This window comes from Xenopus tropicalis, chromosome 8, assembly GCF_000004195.4.
Source record: "Xenopus tropicalis strain Nigerian chromosome 8, UCB_Xtro_10.0, whole genome shotgun sequence".
Lineage (NCBI taxonomy): Eukaryota > Metazoa > Chordata > Amphibia > Anura > Pipidae > Xenopus > Xenopus tropicalis.
Genome location: NC_030684.2, coordinates 15,806,301 through 15,829,474, shown reverse-complemented (window position 1 = coordinate 15,829,474; position 23,174 = coordinate 15,806,301). Strand labels below are relative to the sequence as shown.

Below are 23,174 nucleotides of genomic sequence, written 5' to 3'. Positions count from 1 at the left end.
TAGTGGACTGTCTGTTGGCACCGTTACAGTCCCCAATCCTAGCAATCCCAGTACCCCAGAAACAAACAGGCCCCCCCCCAGCCCAATAAATAGTGACTGTCTGTGGCACCTTACAGCCCCCCTGGCATTCCCAGTACCCAGAGGAACAAACAGCCCCCCCCAGCCCAATAAATAGTGACTGTCTGTGGCACCTTACAGCCCCCCTGGCATTCCCAGTACCCAGAGGCACAAACAGGCCCCCCCAGCCCAATAAATAGTGACTGTCTGTGGCACCTTACAGCCCCCCTGGCATTCCCAGTACCCAGAGGCACAAACAGCCCCCCCAGCCCAAAAAATAGTGACTGTCTGTGGCACCTTACAGCCCCCCTGGCATTCCCAGTACCCAGAGGAACAAACAGCCCCCCCAGCCCAATAAATAGTGACTGTCTGTGGCACCTTACAGCCCCCCTGGCATTCCCAGTACCCAGAGGCACAAACAGCCCCCCCAGCCCAATAAATAGTGACTGTCTGTGGCACCTTACAGCCCCCCTGGCATTCCCAGTACCCAGAGCACAAACAGCCCCCCCAGCCCAATAAATAGTGACTGTCTGTGGCACCTTACAGCCCCCCTGGCATTCCCAGTACCCAGAGGCACAAACAGCCCCCCCCAGCCCAATAAATAGTGACTGTCTGTGGCACCTTACAGCCCCCCTGGCATTCCCAGTACCCAGAGGCACAAACAGCCCCCCCAGCCCAATAAATAGTGACTGTCTGTGGCACCTTACAGCCCCCCTGGCATTCCCAGTACCCAGAGGCACAAACAGCCCCCCCAGCCCAATAAATAGTGACTGTCTGTGGCACCTTACAGCCCCCCTGGCATTCCCAGTACCCAGAGGCACAAACAGCCCCCCCAGCCCAATAAATAGTGACTGTCTGTGGCACCTTACAGCCCCCCTGGCATTCCCAGTACCCAGAGGCACAAACAGCCCCCCCCAGCCAATAAATAGTGACTGTCTGTGGCACCTTACAGCCCCCCTGGCATTCCCAGTACCCAGAGGAACAAACAGCCCCCCCCCCCAATAAATAGTGACTGTCTGTGGCACCTTACAGCCCCCCTGGCATTCCCAGTACCCAGAGGCACAAACAGCCCCCCCAGCCCAATAAATAGTGACTGTCTGTGGCACCTTACAGCCCCCTGGCATTCCCAGTACCCAGAGGCACAAACAGCCCCCCCAGCCCAATAAATAGTGACTGTCTGTGGCACCTTACAGCCCCCCTGGCATTCCAGTACCCAGAGGCACAAACAGCCCCCCAGCCCAATAAATAGTGACTGTCTGTGGCACCTTACAAGCCCCCTGGCATTCCCAGTACCCAGAGGCACAAACAGCCCCCCCAGCCCAATAAATAGTGACTGTCTGTGGCACCTTACAGCCCCCCTGGCATTCCCAGTACCCAGAGGCACAAACAGCCCCCCCAGCCCAATAAATAGTGACTGTCTGTGGCACCTTACAGCCCACCTGGCATTCCCAGTACCCAGAGGCCCAAACAGCCCCCCAGCCCAATAAATAGTGACTGTCTGGTGGCACCTTACAGCCCCCCTGGCATTCCCAGTACCCAGAGGCACAAACAGCCCCCCCGCCCCAATAAATAGTGACTGTCTGTGGCACCTTACAGCCCCCTGGCATTCCCAGTACCCAGAGGCACAAACAGCCCCCCCAGCCCAATAAATAGTGACTGTCTGTGGCACCTTACAGCCCCCCTGGCATTCCCAGTACCCAGAGGCACAAACAGCCCCCCAGCCCAATAAATAGTGACTGTCTGTGGCACCTTACAGCCCCCTGGCATTCCCAGTACCCAGAGGCACAAACAGCCCCCCCCAGCCCAATAAATAGTGACTGTCTGTGGCACCTTACAGCCCCCCTGGCATTCCCAGTACCCAGAGGCACAAACAGCCCCCCCAGCCCAATAAATAGTGACTGTCTGTGGCACCTTACAGCCCCCCCTGGCATTCCCAGTACCCAGAGGCACAAACAGCCCCCCCAGCCCAATAAATAGTGACTGTCTGTGGCACCTTACAGCCCCCCTGGCATTCCCAGTACCCAGAGGCACAAACAGCCCCCCCCCAGCCCAATAAATAGTGACTGTCTGTGGCACCTTACAGCCCCCCTGGCATTCCCAGTACCCAGAGGCACAAACAGCCCGCCCCCAGCCCAATAAATAGTGACTGTCTGTGGCACCTTACAGCCCCCCTGGCATTCCCAGTACCCAGAGGCACAAACAGCCCCCCCCAGCCCAATAAATAGTGACTGTCTGTGGCACCTTACAGCCCCCCTGGCATTCCCAGTACCCAGAGGCACAAACAGCCCCCCCCCAGCCCAATAAATAGTGCTTGTCTGTGGCACCTTACAGCCCCCCTGGCATTCCCAGTACCCAGAGGCACAAAACAAGCCCCCCCCCAGGCCCAATAAATAGTGACTGTCTGTGGCACCTTACAGCCCCCCTGGCATTCCCAGTACCCAGAGGCACACAACAGCCCCCCCAGCCCAAATAAATAGTGACTGTCCTGTGGACCTTACAGCCCCCCTGGCATTCCCCAGTACCCCAGAGGAACAAACAGCCCCCCCCAGCCCAATAAATAGTGACTGTCTGTGGCACCTTACAGTCCCCCTGGCATTCCCAGTACCAGAGGCACAAAACGCCCCCCCCCAGCCCATAAATAGTGACTGTCTGTGGCACCTTACAGCCCCCCTGGCATTCCCAGTACCCAGAGGCACAAACAGCCCCCCCAGCCCAATAAATAGTGACTGTCTGTGGCACCTTACAGCCCCCCTGGCATTCCCAGTACCCAGAGCACAAACAGCCCCCCCCCAGCCCAATAAATAGTGACTGTCTGTGGCATCCTTACAGCCCCGCCTGGCATTCCCAGTACCCAGAGGTACAAACAGCCCCCCCCCAGCCCAACTAAATAGTGACGGTCTGTGGCACCTTACAGCCCCCCCTGGCATTTCCCAGTACCCAGAGGCACAACAGCCCCCCCCAGCCAATGAAATAGTGACTGTCTGTGGCACCTATAGCCCCCCCTGGCTATTCCCAGTACCCAGAAGGCACAAACAGCCCCCCCCCGCCCAATATATAGTGACTGTCTGTGGCACCTTACAGCCCCCTGGCATTCCCAGTTACCCAGAGGCACAAGCAGCCCCCCCCCAAGCCCAATTATATAGTGGACTGTCTTGTGGCACCTATCAGCCCCCGCGGGCAATCCCAGTACCCAGAGGCACAAGCAGCCCCCCCCCCAGCCCATATATTAGTGACTGTCTGTGGCAACCTTATCAGCCCCCCTGGCCATTCCCAGTACCCAGAGGAAACCAAACAGCCCCCCCAGCCCAATAAATAGTGACTGTCTTGTGGCACCTTACAGCCCCCCTGGCATTCCCAGTACCCAGAGGCACAAACAGCCCCCCCCCCAGCCCAATAAATAGTGACTGTCTGTGGCACCTTACAGCCCCCCTGGCATTCCCAGTACCCAGAGGCACAAACAGCCCCCCCCCCAGCCCAATAAATAGTGACTGTCTGTGGCACCTTACAGCCCCCCTGGCATTCCCAGTACCCAGAGGCACAAACAGCCCCCCCCAGCCCAATAAATAGTGACTGTCTGTGGCACCTTACAGCCCCCCTGGCATTCCCAGTACCCAGAGGCACAAACAGCCCCCCCCAGCCCAATAAATAGTGACTGTCTGTGGCACCTTACAGCCCCCCTGGCATTCCCAGTACCCAGAGCACAAACAGCCCCCCCCAGCCCAATAAATAGTGACTGTCTGTGGCACCTTACAGCCCCCCTGGCATTCCCAGTACCCAGAGGCACAAACAGCCCCCCCAGCCCAATAAATAGTGACTGTCTGTGGCACCTTACAGCCCCCCTGGCATTCCCAGTACCCAGAGGCACAAACAGCCCCCCCCCAGCCCAATAAATAGTGACTGTCTGTGGCAACCTTACAGCCCCCCTGGCATTCCCAGTACCCAGAGGCACAAACAGCCCCCCCCCAGCCCAATAAATAGTGACTGTCTGTGGCACCTTACAGCCCCCCTGGCATTCCCAGTACCCAGAGGCACAAACAGCCCCCCCCCCAGCCCAATAAATAGTGACTGTCTGTGGCACCTTACAGCCCCCCTGGCATTCCCAGTACCCAGAGGCACAAACAGCCCCCCCAGCCCAATAAATAGTGACTGTCTGTGGCACCTTACAGCCCCCTGGCATTCCCAGTACCCAGAGGCACAACAGCCCCCCCAGCCCAATAAATAGTGACTGTCTGTGGCACCTTACAGCCCCCTGGCATTCCCAGTACCCAGAGGCACAAACAGCCCCCCCAGCCCAATAAATAGTGACTGTCTGTGGCACCTTACAGCCCCCCTGGCATTCCCAGTACCCAGAGGCACAAACAGCCCCCCCAGCCCAATAAATAGTGACTGTCTGTGGCACCTTACAGCCCCCCTGGCATTCCAGTACCCAGAGGCACAAACAGCCCCCCCCAGCCCAATAAATAGTGACTGTCTGTGGCACCTTACAGCCCCCCTGGCATTCCCAGTACCCAGAGGCACAAACAGCCCCCCCAGCCCCAATAAATAGTGACTGTCTGTGGCACCTTACAGCCCCCCTGGCATTCCCAGTACCCAGAGACACATACAGCCCCCCCCCAGCCCAATAAATAGTGACTGTCTGTGTAAGGGTTAATCTTTTTAACTCCGTATGTGCTTCTCTGCACTATATCTAAGCAGTCACGAACCGGTTTGATTTAATCTGTGCGTCGGCGAAACATCTGATATCGTCTGCGCATGTGCGCTGATCAGGGAACTTGTACAAACGATACAACCAGTATGTGTATTGCAAACAAGTACGACTTTATTTTGTTTTGATATTACTTATATAGTAGATAGAAAAACACATCCCATTATGCTTACGTATCATGGGTGGGTACATTGCAATTATTAGTAGAAATACAGAAATTATTTAATTAGCTGCTGAAGCTTTATTATGATCTCTTAGCCTTGAATATTAGCTGAGATAATCAAGGCCAAGAGCAACTTGGACAAAGACAAGATAATGAGGATAATCATAACAATTGAAGTAACACATTCACAGGCCTTCATGATTGAAAACAAAATTGTGTAAATTCAGCATTAAGCAATTTAAACCCCTATCATTAACTAGCTCGGTCTCACAGGAACAGTTTTGTGTGATCTCCACTACACTTACCTTAGGGACCAACTCACAATATAAAGGTAAATATCTGCACAACAGCAGCCTAGAGCCCACTGAGCATGTGCAGTGCCACTGACACACAGACCTGCTGTGGACAAAGTTAAAGGCCAGGATCATTAGTTCATAGGGCTGCTGACTCTCTGGGCTGGTACAGGGAGTTCAGTACATAAAATACAGCATTTCCAGCCAGAGTTTAGTTTTTGAATTATTTGCCTTCCTCTTCTGATTCTTTCAAGCTTTTAAATGGGGGTCACTGACCCAGTAGATAAAAAACAAAACAAAAAACTATTGCTCTGTGAACTTTATTTTTTATCCTTCTATTCAGACCCTCTCCTATTCATATTCCTGTTTCTCATTTAAATCACTGCCTAGTTGCTAAGGTAAAAAGGCCCTGGCAACAAGATAGCTAAGGTTCCAAACTGGAGAGCTGCTGTACAAAAAGCTAAGCACAGGTATAGGACCTGTTATCCAGAATGCTCAGGACCTGGGGCTTTTTTCGGAAAAGGGATCTTTCCGTAATTCGGATCTCCATACATTAAATTTACTAAAAAAATAATTTAAACATCATTTAAACCCAATAGGGCTGTTCTGCCCCCAATAAGGGGTAATTATATCTTAGTTGGGATCAAGTACAGGTACTGTTTTATTATTACAGAGAAAAGGGAATCATTTAACCATTAAATAAACCCAATAGGGCTGTTCTGCCCCCAATAAGGGGTAATTATATCTTAGTTGGGATCAAGTACAGGTACTGTTTTATTATTACAGAGAAAAGGGAATCATTTAACCATTAAATAAACCCAATAGGGCTGTTCTGCCCCAATAAGGGGTAATTATATCTTAGTTGGGATCAAGTACAGGTACTGTTTTATTATTACAGAGAAAAGGGAATCATTTAACCATTAAATACACCCAATAGGGCTGTTCTGCCCCCAATAAGGGGTAATTATATCTTAGTTGGGATCAAGTACAGGTACTGTACTTGATCCGTTGTTCTAATATCCCTTGTTCTAATAAGCCTGAATTCGCCCGATATAACCCACCCGTAGGTGGGGATACCGGGAGAAGATCAGCTCGCTTGGCAACGTGTATGGCCGCCAATATTCTTCCTTCCTGGGCCGAACACACTATATAATCCTAGAGGTAGAGCCAGGGTAGACCTTTATCTGTGGCTCCTTGTTTAGTGTGGCAGCTCCGTCAGTCTCCCTTGTGCTCTATCCGATTCTCAGTTCATTCTCCAGGCTCAGTTCCCCTTGAAATTTTTGTGTCTTTTTGTTGCCCTGCCGCACTGCATCCAGAATAGCAAGATCTTGGTCTGGCCTGATGTTCAGCGTCACCTGAGAGGAGAGCAAAAAGAGGAGAGCAAGATTAATTCACATCTCCTCTCACCCCCACAGGGCCCTTACCCATAGGGGTTCCTTCTTAGTTTGGTTATGAGCCGTCTCACTGCGTGTGTTTAATCCTCTAGTACAGCAATAGTAGTGTTATGAATTTTAAGCTCCCCCTACTGGCTAGAAAATGTAACTGCTGCTCCAAATATCATATTACAGGTATGGGATCACTTATCTGGAAACCCGTTATCCAGAAAGCTCTGAATTACAGAATGCCGTCTCCCATAGACTCCATTTTAAACCTGATTTTCTTTTTATCTGTAATAATAAAACAGTACCTGTAATTGATCCCAACTAAGAGATAATTACCCCTTATTGGGGGCAGAACAGCCCTATTGGGTTTATTTAATGGTTAAATGATTCCCTTTTCTCTGTAATAATAAAACAGTACCTGTACTTGATCCCAACTAAGATATAATTACCCCTTATTGGGGGCAGAACAGCCCTATTGGGTTTATTTAATGGTTAAATGATTCCCTTTTCTCTGTAATAATAAAACAGTACCTGTACTTGATCCCAACTAAGATATAATTACCCCTTATTGGGGGCAGAACAGCCCTATTGGGTTTAATTAATGTTTAATTGATTTTTTAGTAGACTTAAGGTATGGAGGTCCAAATTACGGAAAGACCCCATACCCAGAATACCCTTGGTTCCGAGCATTCTGGATAATGGGTTTTTACCTTCAAGTATGTTATAGAATGGTCAATTTTTAATTAGTCTTCATTTTTTTCATAGTTTTTTTTTTTTTAATCATTTGCATTCTTCGTCTGGCTCTAAATGGGGGTCACTGACCCCGGCAGCCCATAAACTACTGCTCTGTGAGGCTACAGTTTTATTGTCCTTTTTTATTACTTATCGTTCTATTCAGGTGCTCTCCTACTCATGTTCAAGTCTCTTATTCAAAGCGCTGACTGGTTGCTAGACTAATTTGAACCCAAGCAACCAGACAGCTGCTGAAATTTCGAATTGGAAAGCTACTGAACAAAAGCTAAGTAAAATCCACAAATAAAAAAAAAAGACCAATTGCAAATTGTCTCAGAATAGCCATCTCTTCTACTAGATTGTACTAGAAAATACCAGCCTGTGTGTTTTCCCCTGTTTGGTTAAGGTGACACTTAATATTTATTCTCTGCCATCTTGTTTCTGTATATAGATATGCTTTCGTATAAGGCAATGAGATGCGTGCAACAGAAAATCTTGCCGTCGGTCTATCCCAGACTCACCTTGAATAGTTGCTTCTCTACATCCTTTAACCGCTGTCTCAGCAGCTTGATGTCAGTCTTATAGCCCTCTACCTCCATGTTGCGCCTTTTCTCCAGAGCCTCGTATCTCTGCGCCATCAATTGCAGCCGCTTGGCCACCTTATCTGAACGTTCCTGGTATAAGAATAACATTGGATATTAATCTCACAAACAGATGTTGGGTAACTGTAACACTACAGGAGGACTAGGGGAGATAACCAGTCACATTTTTATAAAAGCGAACAAAGCGGTTTTTAATTATTTGCTTTCTTCTTCTGACTCTTTCCACAGTCAAATGGGGGTCACTGACCCCGGCAGCCAAGAAACTATTGCTCCGCGAGGCTACTTTTAATTGTGTTGATTTGAAAAACCCATCATACTGTTCTTCGACTTCAGCTTATTCTTCCGCTTTTTCTTCTTATTCTTAGCGCCCCCCATTTTCTAAACGCTACTCCACCTACAGCTTTAGGGGTACAACACCCAGACTCCCCACACTTCTTCGCCCTATAGCGGAGCAGGCTGCTTGTGCTTTTCTAAGCGATTCCCCCCGTCTTTTTGTGGCGCTGCTCCGAACACCCCAATTTTCCATTGACTTTGACAGGGAAGAGTGAAATGAAGAATGAAACAGCGACAATTGCTGGATCCCAAAGGGGGAGGGGCCAACAACAGCCAATCAAATATAACCCATTGACTTTAATGGGAAAATTTAAACTGCGGCCAATCTTACAGCTCTGAGGCTACAGTCCCCAAACTTGGATCACATAGTCATGGGGCCAGCCTGAATGAAAATATGATGATTGTTAGATGCCCAAAAGTGGGCGGAACTGTGAACAGCCAATTAGATTTTACGTACTGACTTGGCGAAAATCCAACCTGCTGCCATTCTCACAGTAATAACACCGGGGTCCCCAGACTCTGCAGAGTTAATGCAAAGTTTGCAGAGTTAGTCACTGGGTAAGTACAATTCCAGGTTAGAAAAAGTGGGCGGAGCCACTAACTGCCAATCAGATGTCACTTGTTGACTTTCAGTGGGGAAATTTAAATTGCTGCCATTCAGACAGTATTAAAACCAGGGTCCCCAAACTTTGCACAGTGGTTTTTACTATAGAACTGTGGTCCAAGGTTAGAAACAGTGGGCGGAGCCAACAGATCAAATTTCCTTTAGTGACTTCACGTTTTTTAACCCAACATAAAGTTTGTTCTCAAACTTCCATTTCTAGTTGTTATTGTTATTTCTTTATTCAGGCCCTCTCCTATTCATATACCAGTCTCTCACTCAAACCACTTCCTGGTTGCTAATTGGGTAATGTAAACCCTAGCAACCAGATGACTCGGGAGTGGCTGAACAAAAAGTAAAAGGAGATTTTGTGATACTCACCATTAAATCCTTTTCTCTCAGGGCGTCTGTGGGACACAGGGACCATGGGGTATAGTATCTACCAGCAGGAGGCAGGACACTAGAGAGGAAGAAGAGTATGAAGCCCCTCCTCCCTGCTACTATACCCCCGTGCACAGGGCCGCCATCAGAAATCACGGGGCCCCTCACAAAAAAAATTTCTGGGCCCCCCTCCCACAAATACAAAGGACTCACAGATATGAGACATTGGTAGGCAGCAGGGCCCCCCTAGTACATTGGTAGCCAGCAGGGCCCCCCCAGTACATTGGTAGCCAGCAGGGCCCCCCTAATACATTGGTAGCCAGCAGTGCCCCCCCTAGTACATTGGTAGCCAGCAGTGCCCCCCCTAGTACATTGGTAGCCAGCAGTGCCCCCTAGTACATTGGTAGCCAGCAGTGCCCCCCCTAGTATATTGGTAGCCAGCAGGCCCCCCAGTACATTGGTAGCCAGCAGGGCACCCCCAGTACATTGGTAGCCAGCAGGGCCCCCCCTAATACATTGGTAGCCAGCAGTGCCCCCCTAATACATTGGTAGCCAGCAGTGCCCACCCAGTACATTGGTAGCCAGCAAACCCCCCTAGTACATTGGTAGCCAGCCCCCCTAGTATATTGGTAGCCAGCAGTGCCCCCCCTACATTGGTAGCCAGCAGTGCCCCCCTAGTAGTACATTGGTAGCCAGCAGACCCCAGTACATTGGTAGCCAGCAGGGCCCCCCCTAATACATTGGTAGCCAGCAGTGCCCCCCTAATACATTGGTAGCCAGCAGTGCCCCCCAGTACATTGGTAGCCAGCAAACCCCCCCTAGTACATTGGTAGCCAGCAGTGCCCCCCCTAGTAATTGGTAGCCAGCAGTGCCCCCCCATTGGTAGCCAGCAGTGCCCCCCCTAGTACATTGGTAGCCAGCAGTGCCCCCCCTAATACATTGGTAGCCAGCAGTGCCCCCCTAGTACATTGGTAGCCAGCAGGCCCCCCCTAGTACATTGGTAGCCAGCAGTGCCCCCCCTAGTACATTGGTAGCCAGCAGTGCCCCCCTAGTACATTGGTACCAGTACATTGGTAGCCAGCCCCCCCTAGTACATTGGTAGCCAGCAGTGCCCCCCCATTGGTATATTGGTAGCCAGCAGTCCCCCCTAGTACATTGGTAGCCAGCAGTGCCCCCCCTAGTACATTGGTAGCCAGCAGTGCCCCCCCTAGTACATTGGTAGCCAGCAGTGCCCCCCCTACATTGGTAGCCAGCAGTGCCCCCCCTAATACATTGGTAGCCAGCAGTGCCCCCCCAGTACATTGGTAGCCAGCAGTGCCCCCCCTATACATTGGTAGCCAGCAGTGCCCCCCCTAGTACATTGGTAGCCAGCAGGGCCCCCCCAGTACATTGGTAGCCAGCAGGGCCCCCCCTAAAACATTGGTAGCCAGCAGTGCCCCCCCCAGTACATTGGTAGTCCAGCAGTGCCCCCCTAATACATTGGTAGCCAGCAGTGCCCCCCTAGTACATTGGTAGCCAGCAGGGCCCCCCCTAATACATTGGTAGCCAGCAGTGCCCCCCCTAATACATTGGTAGCCAGCAGTGCCCCCCCAGTACATTGGTAGTCAGCAAACCCCCCTAGTACATTGGTAGTCAGCAAACCCCCCTAGTACATTGGTAGCCAGCAAACCCCCCCTAGTACGTTAGTAGCCAGCACAGCACAATCCTTCGGTGACGGCTCCTCGACGACGGCTCCTCCGGCGAGGTCCTTCGTTCCCAACAGCACTGCACTTCTGAGTGCCGAACATCTTGTACCGGAAGGCTCCGGGGGTGCTGATACCCGTGTTGGAGTATGCTCTGGAGCAGAGGGGAGGTGACTTCCTCCAGGCAATGCGAGCTCTGCATATGGTCTTGCGGGTCCTGCGGTACGTGTCTGTACCCCGATGGAGGTGAAATTTTTATGCCCGACCGGGTCCAAGAGTGGAGTTCCAATTCCTTGGGAATGGAAGTAACGTGGTTGACTGAGGGAAGGCGCCACCCTTGGAACAATGATGGCAAGTGTTCGTGGGACTGCCTGGTCTGCGTGGAGGAAGGTAGGTAGGGACGCTGATGTAAATGCGGAGGTCTCAGGCACTCCGTGGTTAGGAGGTATCTGTCAAGAGGACTGTCTTGGAGGTAGGCAGACAAGGGAGATGGTGGCCGGGGCCAGTGTTGCCGAGTAGGCAGGAGCCTGGTTGAGGTCCCAAGTGGGGTCGCAAGGAGGAGTGTGTTTTCCTGTGGGAAGTGGTGACGTCCGGTAGGATGAGCATCCTCACTGGAGGATGTCGAGCCAGGCCGAATCGAGTATTAGGGAGAATCCAGGGTCAAACCTTTCTCCCCACTAGACAGTGGGAATGACCAGCCGAGAGGGAAAGAACTGGAGGGAGTACCCCGAACACGCCAGGTCTGGTGGATCCTTCATCCTTGGAGGGTACCAGCTTCCGAGCTGCCCTCATGGTACGGGTACCATCTGGTGAAGAGCCTTGTGCTTGCTAGCCGGCCGTTGGTTTCGGGGAGGCTGGATCGGGGTGGTGAGCATTACCTGGAGCGAGAAGTCGGAGTCCTGAGGAAGGTGCCAGGGTCAGACTTACTGAGCGCCATCGTTGGTGGGCCAGGCTTTCCTGGCCAGGAGAGGGAAGCAGAATGATGATTCATGACTCCACCTTGATTCTTCTGACAATTCTGAGGCAGAGGAGGAGAAGGGGAAGTATGCAGATTAAGTCCCTGTGGCCGTTAGGGCATCCGCCGCTGGGGCAAGAGGGTCGTGATAGGTGGCCCTTAATAGTGGAACTTGCGGTTCATGTGTGGTAGGAGAAGAATGGCCATGCGGGTTATCCTGATCTTCCTGGTGTTGATCAGGAGCTGCGCTTCTGAGGTCGAGCAGGTCCCTTGAGCCAATGCTTCTTTGGAGCTATGGTCCAATCTGCTGGACTGGCGTCCACGGTCCGAAGCCGCCCTCGTGATTCCAGGAGGGTCCGACTTTGGCTGATATGAGATGTATACAGGCACCACGCAAGGGAATCGTGTCCTGGGTAGGATCCTGATCCTTCAGGCAGACTTGTTCGATTCCACGGATGTTCCACTGCGGGTCATGAAGGTGACCCTGCGCGAATGGAAAAGGAGGTTGTTATCCCTAGGCATAAGGACTTCCCGTGGGAAGGGGAGGTGACCTGTAGAAGAGTCTTGGCTGACCGGAGATGTCGACACGGTGAACAGCAGAGGCTACCAAGGGTGTCTTGTGTTGCTAAACACCTGTGCTGCCTCAAGGGATGCGTTTCGATGTATTCCTTGGCGTCCTGGATTTGGGAGGCTAGGCCGGCAGCTTCTTGGACCAGGACTGGGTGGCCTGGGAGTCCCAGGTTGGGACCATAATGGGACGTTGGCTTTCTCCTGCTAAAGAGAGTGTGTATGAGAGGGGTCCATCCACCTTCTTGTCCATGGAGTCCTAGAAGGAAGGAATTCATGAAGTGGACGAACTGTGTTCTGAGGGAGAGGTGCTTCCACAGAAGGGTGGGGAAGGAACCATTATACCAACCCTTGCTGCGGAAGGAATAACAAGGTTGCAGCCGATGCAGTGATAGAGTCAAATGCTTCGGAAGGAGACTAGGGAGCTTCTACTGACTCCTTTAGGTCATCAGGGAAGGCTTCTCCTTCACTAGGGATGATCCTCCCAGTGGTCAGGCGTGTATGGAGTCTTAATGCTAAGTCTTCCTGGGTGGAAGGCCTGATGCTTGAGCTATTCGGCCCGAAAAACAGGACCTTTGCGGCCCAGCCTGTCCAATATCTTATCCAGGCGGGCGGCCAACTGGGAATGCCAGTGGAAGCAGAATGGCCCGTAAGTGGGGTCCGTGCTGAAAGTGGGAGCCTGCGTTGAAGCATAGTGCCCCGCTGCCGAATCAGCCACCCCTGAGATTTGGAAGGTGGCTGGGAGGGCAAGACTAGGCCTGGGAAAAGGCTGCGACCAGGAGCCACGAGAAGCAGAGGACAGATCCTTTCTGCCACAAGGGGTATTGGCGACACCTACTGCATGTTAGGTATTGTACCATAAAGGGGATTCCCCTAGAGCCCAGTGGGCGTAGAGCAGCATAAGGTCGGTAGTGAAGGAATATCCTGTCGAGTAAGGCAAAACGGAGCCGATTACCGCGTAACACAATGCTTATTACAGTGTCAGTGCAGGCCGAGTACGGGGACAGTGCTGATGTACGGGGCGTAGTTAGTATGGTGCCAAGCGCAGCGCCAGCGCGGTGCCAAGTGCAGAGCCGGGCACGGTGCCAAGTTTAAGGCCAAGTACCTTGCAGCACGGAGTGGGGTACAGTGCCAAGTACAGGAGTAGTAGGGAGCCAAGTACAGTGCCAGATATGGTGCCAGGTATATAGCCATGTACCGTGCCATGTACAGTGCCAAGTAAGGGTTAAGTACCGTGTCCCGCACAGGTTAAGTACTGTGTCAAGTACAGGTGAAGTGCGGTGCCATATACATGTAAATACAGTGCCAAGTAAAGGTTAAGTACAGAGCCAGGCCCGTGTTAAGGACCGTGCCAGGACAGGTTAATACAGTGCCAAGCACAGGTTAGGTATCATGCTAGTACAAGTTAAGTACAGTGCCAAGTGCAGGTTACATACAGAGCCAAGCCCGTGTTAAGGGCCGTGCAAGTACAGGTTAAATACAGTGCCAAGTACAAGTTTAGCACAGTGCAGAGAACAGGTTAATACAGTGCCAAGCACAGGTTAGGTACCATGCCAGTACAAGTTAAGTAAAGTGCCAAGTGCAGGTTACATACAGAGCCAAGCCCGTGATAAGGGCCGTGCAAGTACAGGTTAAATACAGTGCCAAGCACAGGTTAAGTACCGTGCCAAGTACAGGTTGAGTACAGTGCCAAGTACAGGTTGAGTACAGTGCCAGCACAGATAGGTGCCATGTAGGTACAGGTTCGGTACGGTGCCAAACACAGTTTAGGTATCGTGTCAGGACAGGTTAAATACAGTGCCGCGCACAGTTTAGGTATAGTGTCAGTATGGGTTAATACAGTGCCAAGCCAGGTACAGGTACAGTGAAAAGCAGGTTATATGTAGGCATTATGGTTGAACATGATGGACGTATGTCTTTTTTCAACCCGACTTACTATGTTACTATGCTACTGTGTGAGTGCAGTGCCAATCACAGGTCAAGTATTGTGCCAAGTAAGGGAGAGTACAGTGCCAAGTACAGGTTAACTACGTTGTGAAGCGGTGCCAGGTACAGGTTAAGTACGGTGCCAGGTACAGGTTAAGTACGGTGCCAGGTACAGGTTAAGTACAGTGCCCTGCGGGTACCGTCCCTCCAGCGTCTGGCCTGTGTTGTACAGTGCCAGGTACAGGTTAAGTACGGTGCCAGGTACAGGTTAAGTACGGTGCCAGGTACAGGTTAAGTACGGTGCCAGGTACAGGTTAAGTACGGTGCCAGGTACAGGTTAAGTACGGTGCCAGGTACAGGTTAAGTACGGTGCCAGGTACAGGTTAAGTACGGTGCCAGGTACAGGTTAAGTACAGTGCCCTGCGGGTACCGTCCCTCCAGCGTCTGGCCTGCGTTCTGCGTTCTGGGGTCCCGGATGGCAAGCGGAGCGACCGCGTTCAGGATGGAGAGTGAGAGGGTCGATGCCGAGTCCTCCCCCCACCACTGTGAAGGATGGCAAGCCACAATGCAAGGAAGATCTGTGGCAAGGAGAACCATTAAGGATGGAGAGCGGGCCTAAGTGGCGAGAAGGAGAAGCGTGCCGAAGAAGGAGTCACGCAATGACGTCAGAGCGCTCGAAAGAGAGGGACTGCAGTGGAACGCATGGGGGCGAACAGGGGGAGAGAGAGACCGGGAGGACTAGGTAAGGCAGGCTGAGCAGGCAGGCAGGCTGGGCAGGCAAAGGCAGAGGCTGACCTGGATGTGGAGATCCTGGATTCTGGCAAACGCAGCACTGGACAGCTTCTGCACTCACATGCAGCGGCAGGGATCCCTGACTGGCCCGCTCCAGGGGAGGCTTACTGGCCCCAGTGCGCTTAGTCCCACGACGGGGGAAGCCTGTGTAGGAAGCCCTTGGTGAGGCCCCTGTAGGTCAACCCCTGGTGCCAGATTCAATCTGGGCGAAGAAATCCATGTAGGATGGTAGAGAGATCCTGTCTCCTGAGGACACTAGAAAAAACTGGCGCTAACAGGATATGTACGGGGGTATAGTAGCAGGGAGGAGGGGCTTCCTACTCTTCTTCCTCTTCTAGTGTCCTGCCTCCTGCTGGTAGATACTATACCCCATGGTCCCCATGGTCCCTGTGTCCCACAGACACCTGCCAGAGAAAGGAAAAGCAACTGTATGTTGGTGCAGGGTGAGCGCAGTACTTGTGCCAGGGAGTGGTAAAACCACCTATTCAGCTAGAGTTCTGTTTGAGATGATGTGAAAGCCAGTATGGCAGCCCCCCAACATATCAGGGAGTGGCCAGGAAGGCAAAGGGGACTAGAATGTAAGCTCTTGCGAGCAGGGCCCTCCCCCTAGCGTCTCCGATCCTCATCCAATGCAACTACAAACCATTTTTGTGAATTGTTTATATGTACATGTTAACTGTTCTGTCTTTTGTACCCCTCTATTCTGTAAAGCACTGCGTCAATTGATGGCGCTATATAAATAATAATAATAATATCAGCCAGGCTTATAAAGTCTAGGGTAGGGTCTGTTGCTGCAGTTGTATTGGATATCTGCATTTATTTAGAAAGGCTCCTACATGGGGTATTTATCCTTGTGTTCATGTTTTCAAATTAGAGATGCAATCACGTGACAATGGAAAGTGATTTTTTTTCCTACAGGATATTGCTAATTTACATATGCAAATTATTAGAATATGCATTATCGATAGAAGATTCGGGTGAATGTAAAAACAAAAAAGTGGCATTCCTATTTATTTCTGCATTGAGCCACTGGACTAGGCCCTGCTAGAGTTCTGCCTGGTCAGGTACCACGGAATAGCCCAAAAGTGGTTTGGATTGGTCTTCTAACCAAGTATGTGTAACGCTTTTCTGACCCAATTTACCAAACCCAGGCTAGTAGTGATAGTATGAGCATGGGTTACATTGCGACACTTAATACAAAGGGGTGAGCCTCCGCTATATGGGAGAATTTGATGGAGCTGAGGGTGTAGTTGAACTACCACTAGCTGAGGTGTGTAGTGCAAACAGAGAATAATGGACGCCAGAGGATTCTTGCTTAATAACTATGGTACAATTTATTGGACAAAGGCACAACTTTATAGTGCAGCAGGGTATACTCACAGACACAGCAGTATAGAATGTGTGATCACCGTGGATAATACAAAGGTGACACTTAGGCACAGAATAACCCACTTGGAGGATGCACAGAGGATTAGTTGACACCTGAGATATAGACCTTTCAGAAGGGAGTGTTCCGGCCGACTGTGGTCCAGGGAGAGCTCCTAACACTGGTACCTGGCGTCTAATAAAACCGGTCCCTAAAGAACGACTACAGAGCCGGGGTGGACTAAACCCTTTGTTACAACTCCTGGTTGGGGCTATAGACTGCCCTTACTAAATAATCTGACTACTCTCACCACTCCTAGAGGGTGCTATAAGTAAACCTGTCTGTGCTGGCTAGTTCTCATTCACGGGGCCCTGTCCCCGACTTATAAACTGGCAGTTCTCTTTACTGAGACCGTGTGTCTCAGGCCCGATGACATGCAGCCTGAGAGAACAGCAGCCAAAGAGAAAGACACTTCCTGGTGCAAGACACTATATAGTCTGCACAAGGGGAGTGGTCAACCTGGGCTAAACCTATAGAGGGTAGCCTAATACTGTAATCTGAGTGTAGAGGGCTCTGCCCTATTACAACACAGATAACATAAAGATAAGGGATAACACCATAGGGAGCTTAACCCTATGGGTCCCTACATATGTTACTGATGTTATAGTTTTTAGAGACATTCAGAGGGGGGGGAATTGCCTATAGGAAACCTGATGGTTGGGTACAGGTAGGCAGGCACTTGAGGGAAACTGAGGTACCAAGGTCCAGGTCTATTATAACAGACCCGTGTAACATGCATTTCCATGATGGAACACATAAGAGCCACTGACCCGGAACCCAAGAACCATTAAAGAGCTAATTACTCTTAATAAAGCATGATCAGAGACCTGAAACTGTGCAAATGAAAGGTAAAGTATTCCTTCCCAAACAAATGTCCCTACATTTTGTACAGCAATGACTTAATCAGGTAGATGCCTTTGAGACACCTGGGGTGTGCAAATGGGACGCATAGAATGAGTAGGCGAGTGTGTGTGGGTGATATGTGCATTTACATGAAAAAATTAGACTTGGTTTGAACTGGAATCTACTTGCTTTAAATCCAACAATAATACAAACTGGCACACAGAGTGCGTTTGGTTTTTGTTGCCTGAGTGATTAAGGGGGAAGACACACGGAGCTACTAGTAGCAGCTACTTGTCATGGCTACTAAAACAGACAATGCTGATCATTTACTGATAATTGTCTCTACGTGTGTTTAGCAGGGGAAATTCTCAGTACTGTCTATGGCAGGGGATTTTCTGGCATTTTGTAGCCGTGACAAGTAGCTGCTACAAGTAGCCCAGTGTGTCTTCACCCGAATAGCTTTGCAGGCAGATGACATTGTCCTAAACAAAAAATACATTTCTGCAAAGCCTGATCCCTATGCAGTGCGTACTGCTTGTGGGCTGAGCCCCACCCACGGAATTGCCATGTTTAATATAAGTCACTGACATAGGATTCACAATGAGCTGTTAGTCCTGTATCTGCTCCAGTCAGCAAGAGTTTTGTGATGGGAAGGAGTTTTAGGGCTCTGGCACACGGGGAGATTAGTCGCCTGCGACAAATCTCCCTGTTCGCGGGCGACTAATCTCCCCGAGTTGCCATCACCTGCCATCCCACCGGCGAAAATGTAAGTTGCCGGTGGGATGGCACACGCGGCGGCGCGATTTCAGCAAATCGCCAAAAAAGCCTCGAAAGGCAACTTCAGCGATTTCCCAAAATAGCGCCGCCGCATGTGCCATCCCACCGGCGACTTGCAGTGTCGCCCGTGGGATGGCAGGTGATGGCAACTCGGGGAGATTAGTCGGCCGCGAACAGGGAGATTTGTTGCGGGCGACTAATCTCCCCGTGTGCCAGAGCCCTTAGGCAAATGTCCCATGGAGAGATTAGTCGCTGTGATTTTTAAAAAGCGAGTACCTAAACCGACGAGAGATTTTACAAAGAAAGCACTGCCATTCAAATCTACTGGAATCGCTGAAAGTAAAACCCACTGAGCGGGAAGTCGCTGCGATTTCCCCATTGCACTGAATGTAATATCTAATTGTGGGCGGGGAATAGGACACCTGGATTTGTGGGAAATAGAAATCGCTCCATTGTTGAAACCTCTAGTAATCGCTTGTTAGGAAAAGGCAAGTGACTTGTTGCTGGAACTCTCTTATTAACCTTTTTAGTGCCACAGGACGTAGAATCTACGTCCTGGGTACTAAAGGACCTAAGTGCCACAGGACGTAGATTCTACGTCCTGGGGCACTTCCGGGTTTGGGAGCGGAGAAGCGGCTTTTCAAGCCGCTCCTTCGCTCCCCGCTCGTTCCCCAGCCTCCAGACACAAGTCAGAGGTGGGGAACGAGTGGCCCCTGGGGCGCGATCGCCCAGGGGCCCCATAACAAAAGGCAGGCACGTGAAATCCATTCCTGGATTTCACCATCGCCTTCTGCCTTTCTCTGCTCCCCCCCCTGCTGGCCCCCCTGCTTCCTGCTGCTGATACTCACTGCCGGACTCGTGCTGCGTGTGTCTCCCTGCTGATCCACGGATCTCCTACACAGGTAAGTGGCAAAAACACACAAAAACACACATACACACACATAATACACTAATAATACACTAATACACACTTATACTCACATTTACACACAAACACATACATTTTAGGGGAGTTGGGAGATTTCAAACATTCACAACACTTACACTTACACACACTTACTTGCATACATGCACACAAAACACATTTTACCTAATGTACACACACACTTACACACTTATGTAATTTTGTAATTTTTTTTTTTTTCTAATCGCATCGTTTTTATTCCTGCCTGAAAAAAATGTTTTATTGCCATTGCGGATAGTGTATTCGCTAACCGCACTGCGCAATATCTTTTGTGTATTATTTTGGTGTTTCTACTACATTTTCTGTGATTTTGGTGGATTTTGGGGTATTTTACTGCATGTTTAGCCATTTTATAGCATTTTCAGTTATGCATAGTTCTTGTTCGCTTGATTTTCAGAAATGTCACAAAAACCGTTCTGTTTAGCATAGCTTTGTAGTTTGTAGTAGAAAGTTTTATTTACCCATTTTTGTTTTGTCAGAATGTGTACTTTCGGAAAATATATGGTTTTCTAGGGTCTCCTTACTGTTAGGTGGTCGTATGGCACATAATACACATACCGGGTGCAAAAACTGCATGAGCCGAAGCATCTTATGTGAAAATTCATATGCACTATTTTTACTTGGGTGCCCCTGTACCCCACATAGTTTGGTAAATCTATGCATATAGGGCATCAAACTGTTCAGTAGACCCCTGGCGTTCATATTTAGAATGTTTTATGTTGATATGGTACAAAATGTGGGGGTACATAATGGGGTAAAATGCAAGCTTTGTGACAATTTTCAGAAATATCATAAAAACCGTTCTGTTTAGCATAGCTTTGTAGTTTGGTAGTTTGTAGTAGAAAGATGTATTTGCCCATTTTTGTTTTGTCAGAATGTGTACTTTCAGAAAATATATGGTTTTCTAGGGTTCCTTACTGTTAGGGGGTCTTATGCCGCATAATGCACATGCCGGTAGCTTATATTGCAGTGTATACACTTTGTATGCACTAACTTCCTTTTGGGGTCTCTAAATGCCAGATACATCGGTGATCCTATGCACAATGGGCATCAAACTGTTCAGCGGACCCTTGGTTTTCATATTTAGGGTGTGTTTTCTTGGTACCTAATGTTATGTGGGAGATAAGGTGCTTGAAAGTGGAAGATTTGATGTGTTTTTCAGGTATTTCACCAAAACTAGCAATTTTGGGAAAGCACTGCGACTCTGTAGTTTGGAGTAGAAAGACATGGGTACCAATTTTGGAATTCGCCCGAATGTTGTACTTTCCAAAAATATATGGTTTTGGGGGGTCAATGTATTTTTTTGGTGTTTTTACCCCACAGAAAATGCAGTAAACGTGTTGAATTTTCAGTAGCTAAAGAGATCTCCTGGGCAAATTTGTATGCACTAACTTCCTTATGGGGTCTCTAAATGCCAGATACATTGGTGATCCTATGCACAATGGGCATCAAACTGTTCAGCGGACCCTTGGCTTTCATATTTAGGGTGTGTTTCTTTTGGTACCTAATGTTATGTGGGAGATAAGGTGCTTGAAAGTGGAAGATTTGATGTGTTTTTCAGGTATTTCACCAAAACTAGCAATTTTGGAAAGCACTGCGACTCTGTAGTTTGGAGTAGAAAGACATGGGTACCAATTTTGAATTCGCCCGAATGTGTACTTTCCAAAAATATATGGTTTTGGGGGTCAATGTATTTTTTTGTGTTTTTACCCCACAGAAAATGCAGTAAATGTGTTGAATTTTCAGTAGCTAAAGAGATCTCCTGGGCAATCTCTATGCACTGACGTCCCTTATGGGGTCTCTAAATGCCAGATACAGTGCTGATCCTATGCACAATGGGCATCAAACTGTTCAGCGGACCCTTGGCTTTCATATTTCGGGTGTGTTTTCTTGGTACCTAATGTTATGTTGGAGATAAGGTGCTTGATAGTGGAAGATTTGATGTGTTTTTCAGGTATTTCACCAAAACTAGCAATTTTGGGAAAGCACTGCGACTCTGTAGTTTGGAGTAGAAAGACATGGGTACTAATTTTGAATTCGCCCGAATGTGTACTTTCCAAAAATATATGGTTTTGGGGGTCAATGTATTTTTTGTGTTTTTACCCCACAGAAAATGCAGTAAATGTGTTGAATTTTCAGTAGCTAAAGAGATCTCCTGGGCAATTTGTATGCACTAACTTCCTTATGGGGTCTCTAAATGCCAGATACATTGGTGATCCTATGCACAATGGGCATCAAACTGTTCAGCGGACCCTTGGCTTTCATATTTAGGGTGTGTTCTTTTGGTACCTAATGTTATGTGGGAGATAAGGTGCTTGAAAGTGGTAGATTTGATGTGATTTTTAGGTATTTCATCAAAACTGGCAATTTGGGAAAGAATTGCGACTCAGTAGTTTGGAGTAGAAAGACATGGGGTACCAATTTTGAATTCGTCCAAATGTGTACTTTCCAAAAATATATGATTTTGGGGGGTCAATGTATTTTTTTTGTGTTTTTACCCCACAGAAAATGCAGTAAATGTGTTGAATTTTCAGTAGCTAAAGAGATCTCCTGGGCAATTTGTATGCCACTAACTTCCTTTTGGGGTCTTCTAAATTCCAGATACATCGGTGATCCTATGCACAATGGGCATCAAACTGTTCAGTGACCCCTGGCTTTCATATTTAGGGGTGTGTTTTCTTCGTACCTAATGTTTATGTGGGAGATTAAGGTGATTTTTTAGAATTTCATAATTTTTTATAGAAAATGCTAAATTCAGTAAAGCATTGCCGTTTGTACTTAGGAGTTGGAAGACATAGTTACCCATTTTCGGATTCGTCAGAATGTTGTAGTTTTCAAAAATGTATGGTTTCCTGGGGGGTAAACCTAATATTCCAGGATTTTTGGCTTTGGAATGTAAAGTATGCTGTATTCTGCTGTAATGCTTTGAAAATTTAGTAATTTACTGCTGGGTTTTTGATCTATAGAAGTCAGAAATCTCAATTAAACTATACATATCAGGTATTGGCACGTTCGGAGACATGAGGCTTTCCAAATCAGTTGAATTTTTGTCCAAAAAAAATATGTTTCTGTAGAAATCCTTATATCATGAAAAATAGCATTTTTTCTTTTTTTTTTTTGTATTTCAAGCTCTAAATCTTGTTCCAGAAGTGGAAATACACAAAAACTCAGGTATATTTGGAAAGCTCAGGTTCTCCTGAAAAAACAATATATAGTTTGCCTACCTAAACTTAACCCTGCCCCAGTAAAAGCCCCTACATTGAGAGAGCACAGAATGTTTACAAAACGTCTGGCACTGGGGAACTGAAATGACGAATTCGCTGGCACTTAAAGGTTAAACATCGCAGAGACTAAGCTGTGGCACACGGGGAGATTAGTCGCCCGCGACAAATCTCCCTTGTTGCAGGCGACTAATCTCCCCGATATGACATCCCACTGGTGAAAATGTAAATCACCGGTGGATGGCATTTTGAGATTAGTCGCCGCGAACAGGGAAATTTGTTGGCGACTAATCTCCCATGTTCCAGAGCCCTAAAGGGTGAAGACACACGGAGCTACTTAAGGCCCCATACATGGGCCGATCCGCTCGCTTTGGATTTCCGCAAATCGCCACGCGCGTATGCCATCCCACCGGTGATTTACATTTTCACCAGGGGATCATATCACCGTGGGATGGCATACGCGCGTGGCGATTTGCGGAAATCCAAAGCGAGCGGATCGGCCCATGTATGGGGCCTTAAGTAGCTCCGTGTGTCTTCACCTTTAGGGCTCTGGAACATGGGGAGATTAGCCCGCAACAAATTTCCCTGTTCGCGGCGACTAATCTCACCAAAATGCCATCCCACCGGTAAAAATGTAAATCGCCGCTGGGAATGCATACGTGGCGCCCCTGGATTTCCCTGAAATCGCGGAAGTTGCCTTGTCGCGGCGACTAATCTCCGTATCAGAGCCTTATCTCCCTGTGGACTTGCCTATTTCTGCTATCTCTCTTTT

At 49.1% G+C, this 23,174-nt stretch overlaps 3 protein-coding genes across 5 annotated transcripts in view; 2 read left to right on the top strand and 1 right to left on the bottom strand.

Moving 5' to 3' along the window:
• Positions 1 to 8,880, bottom strand: part of LOC101730989 (coiled-coil domain-containing protein 77) — a 606,394-nt gene extending 597,514 nt beyond the window's left edge. Inside the window, exons 1-3 of one of the 2 annotated variants that reach the window (XR_004219952.1) lie at positions 8,725 to 8,880; positions 7,854 to 8,006; positions 6,403 to 6,573 (exon numbers count right to left, since the gene is read on the bottom strand). Coding sequence is in view for 1 of the 2 variants with exons in the window: in XM_031892319.1 (XP_031748179.1) it covers positions 6,451 to 6,573; positions 7,854 to 8,006; positions 8,725 to 8,754 (306 nt within the window). In the remaining variant the exon portion in view is untranslated. Of the gene's footprint in view, positions 1 to 6,150; positions 6,574 to 7,853; positions 8,007 to 8,724 lie in introns of those variants that run through there. The other variant, XM_031892319.1, reaches the window with a different exon arrangement.
• The window catches only part of LOC108645372 (serine/threonine-protein kinase mig-15-like), a 429,797-nt gene that overhangs the window by 200,666 nt on the left and 205,957 nt on the right, over positions 1 to 23,174 (top strand). The window lies entirely within an intron of this gene.
• The window catches only part of LOC101734594 (coiled-coil domain-containing protein 77-like), a 597,836-nt gene that overhangs the window by 467,104 nt on the left and 107,558 nt on the right, over positions 1 to 23,174 (top strand). The gene's annotated exons all lie outside the window — the stretch shown is intronic.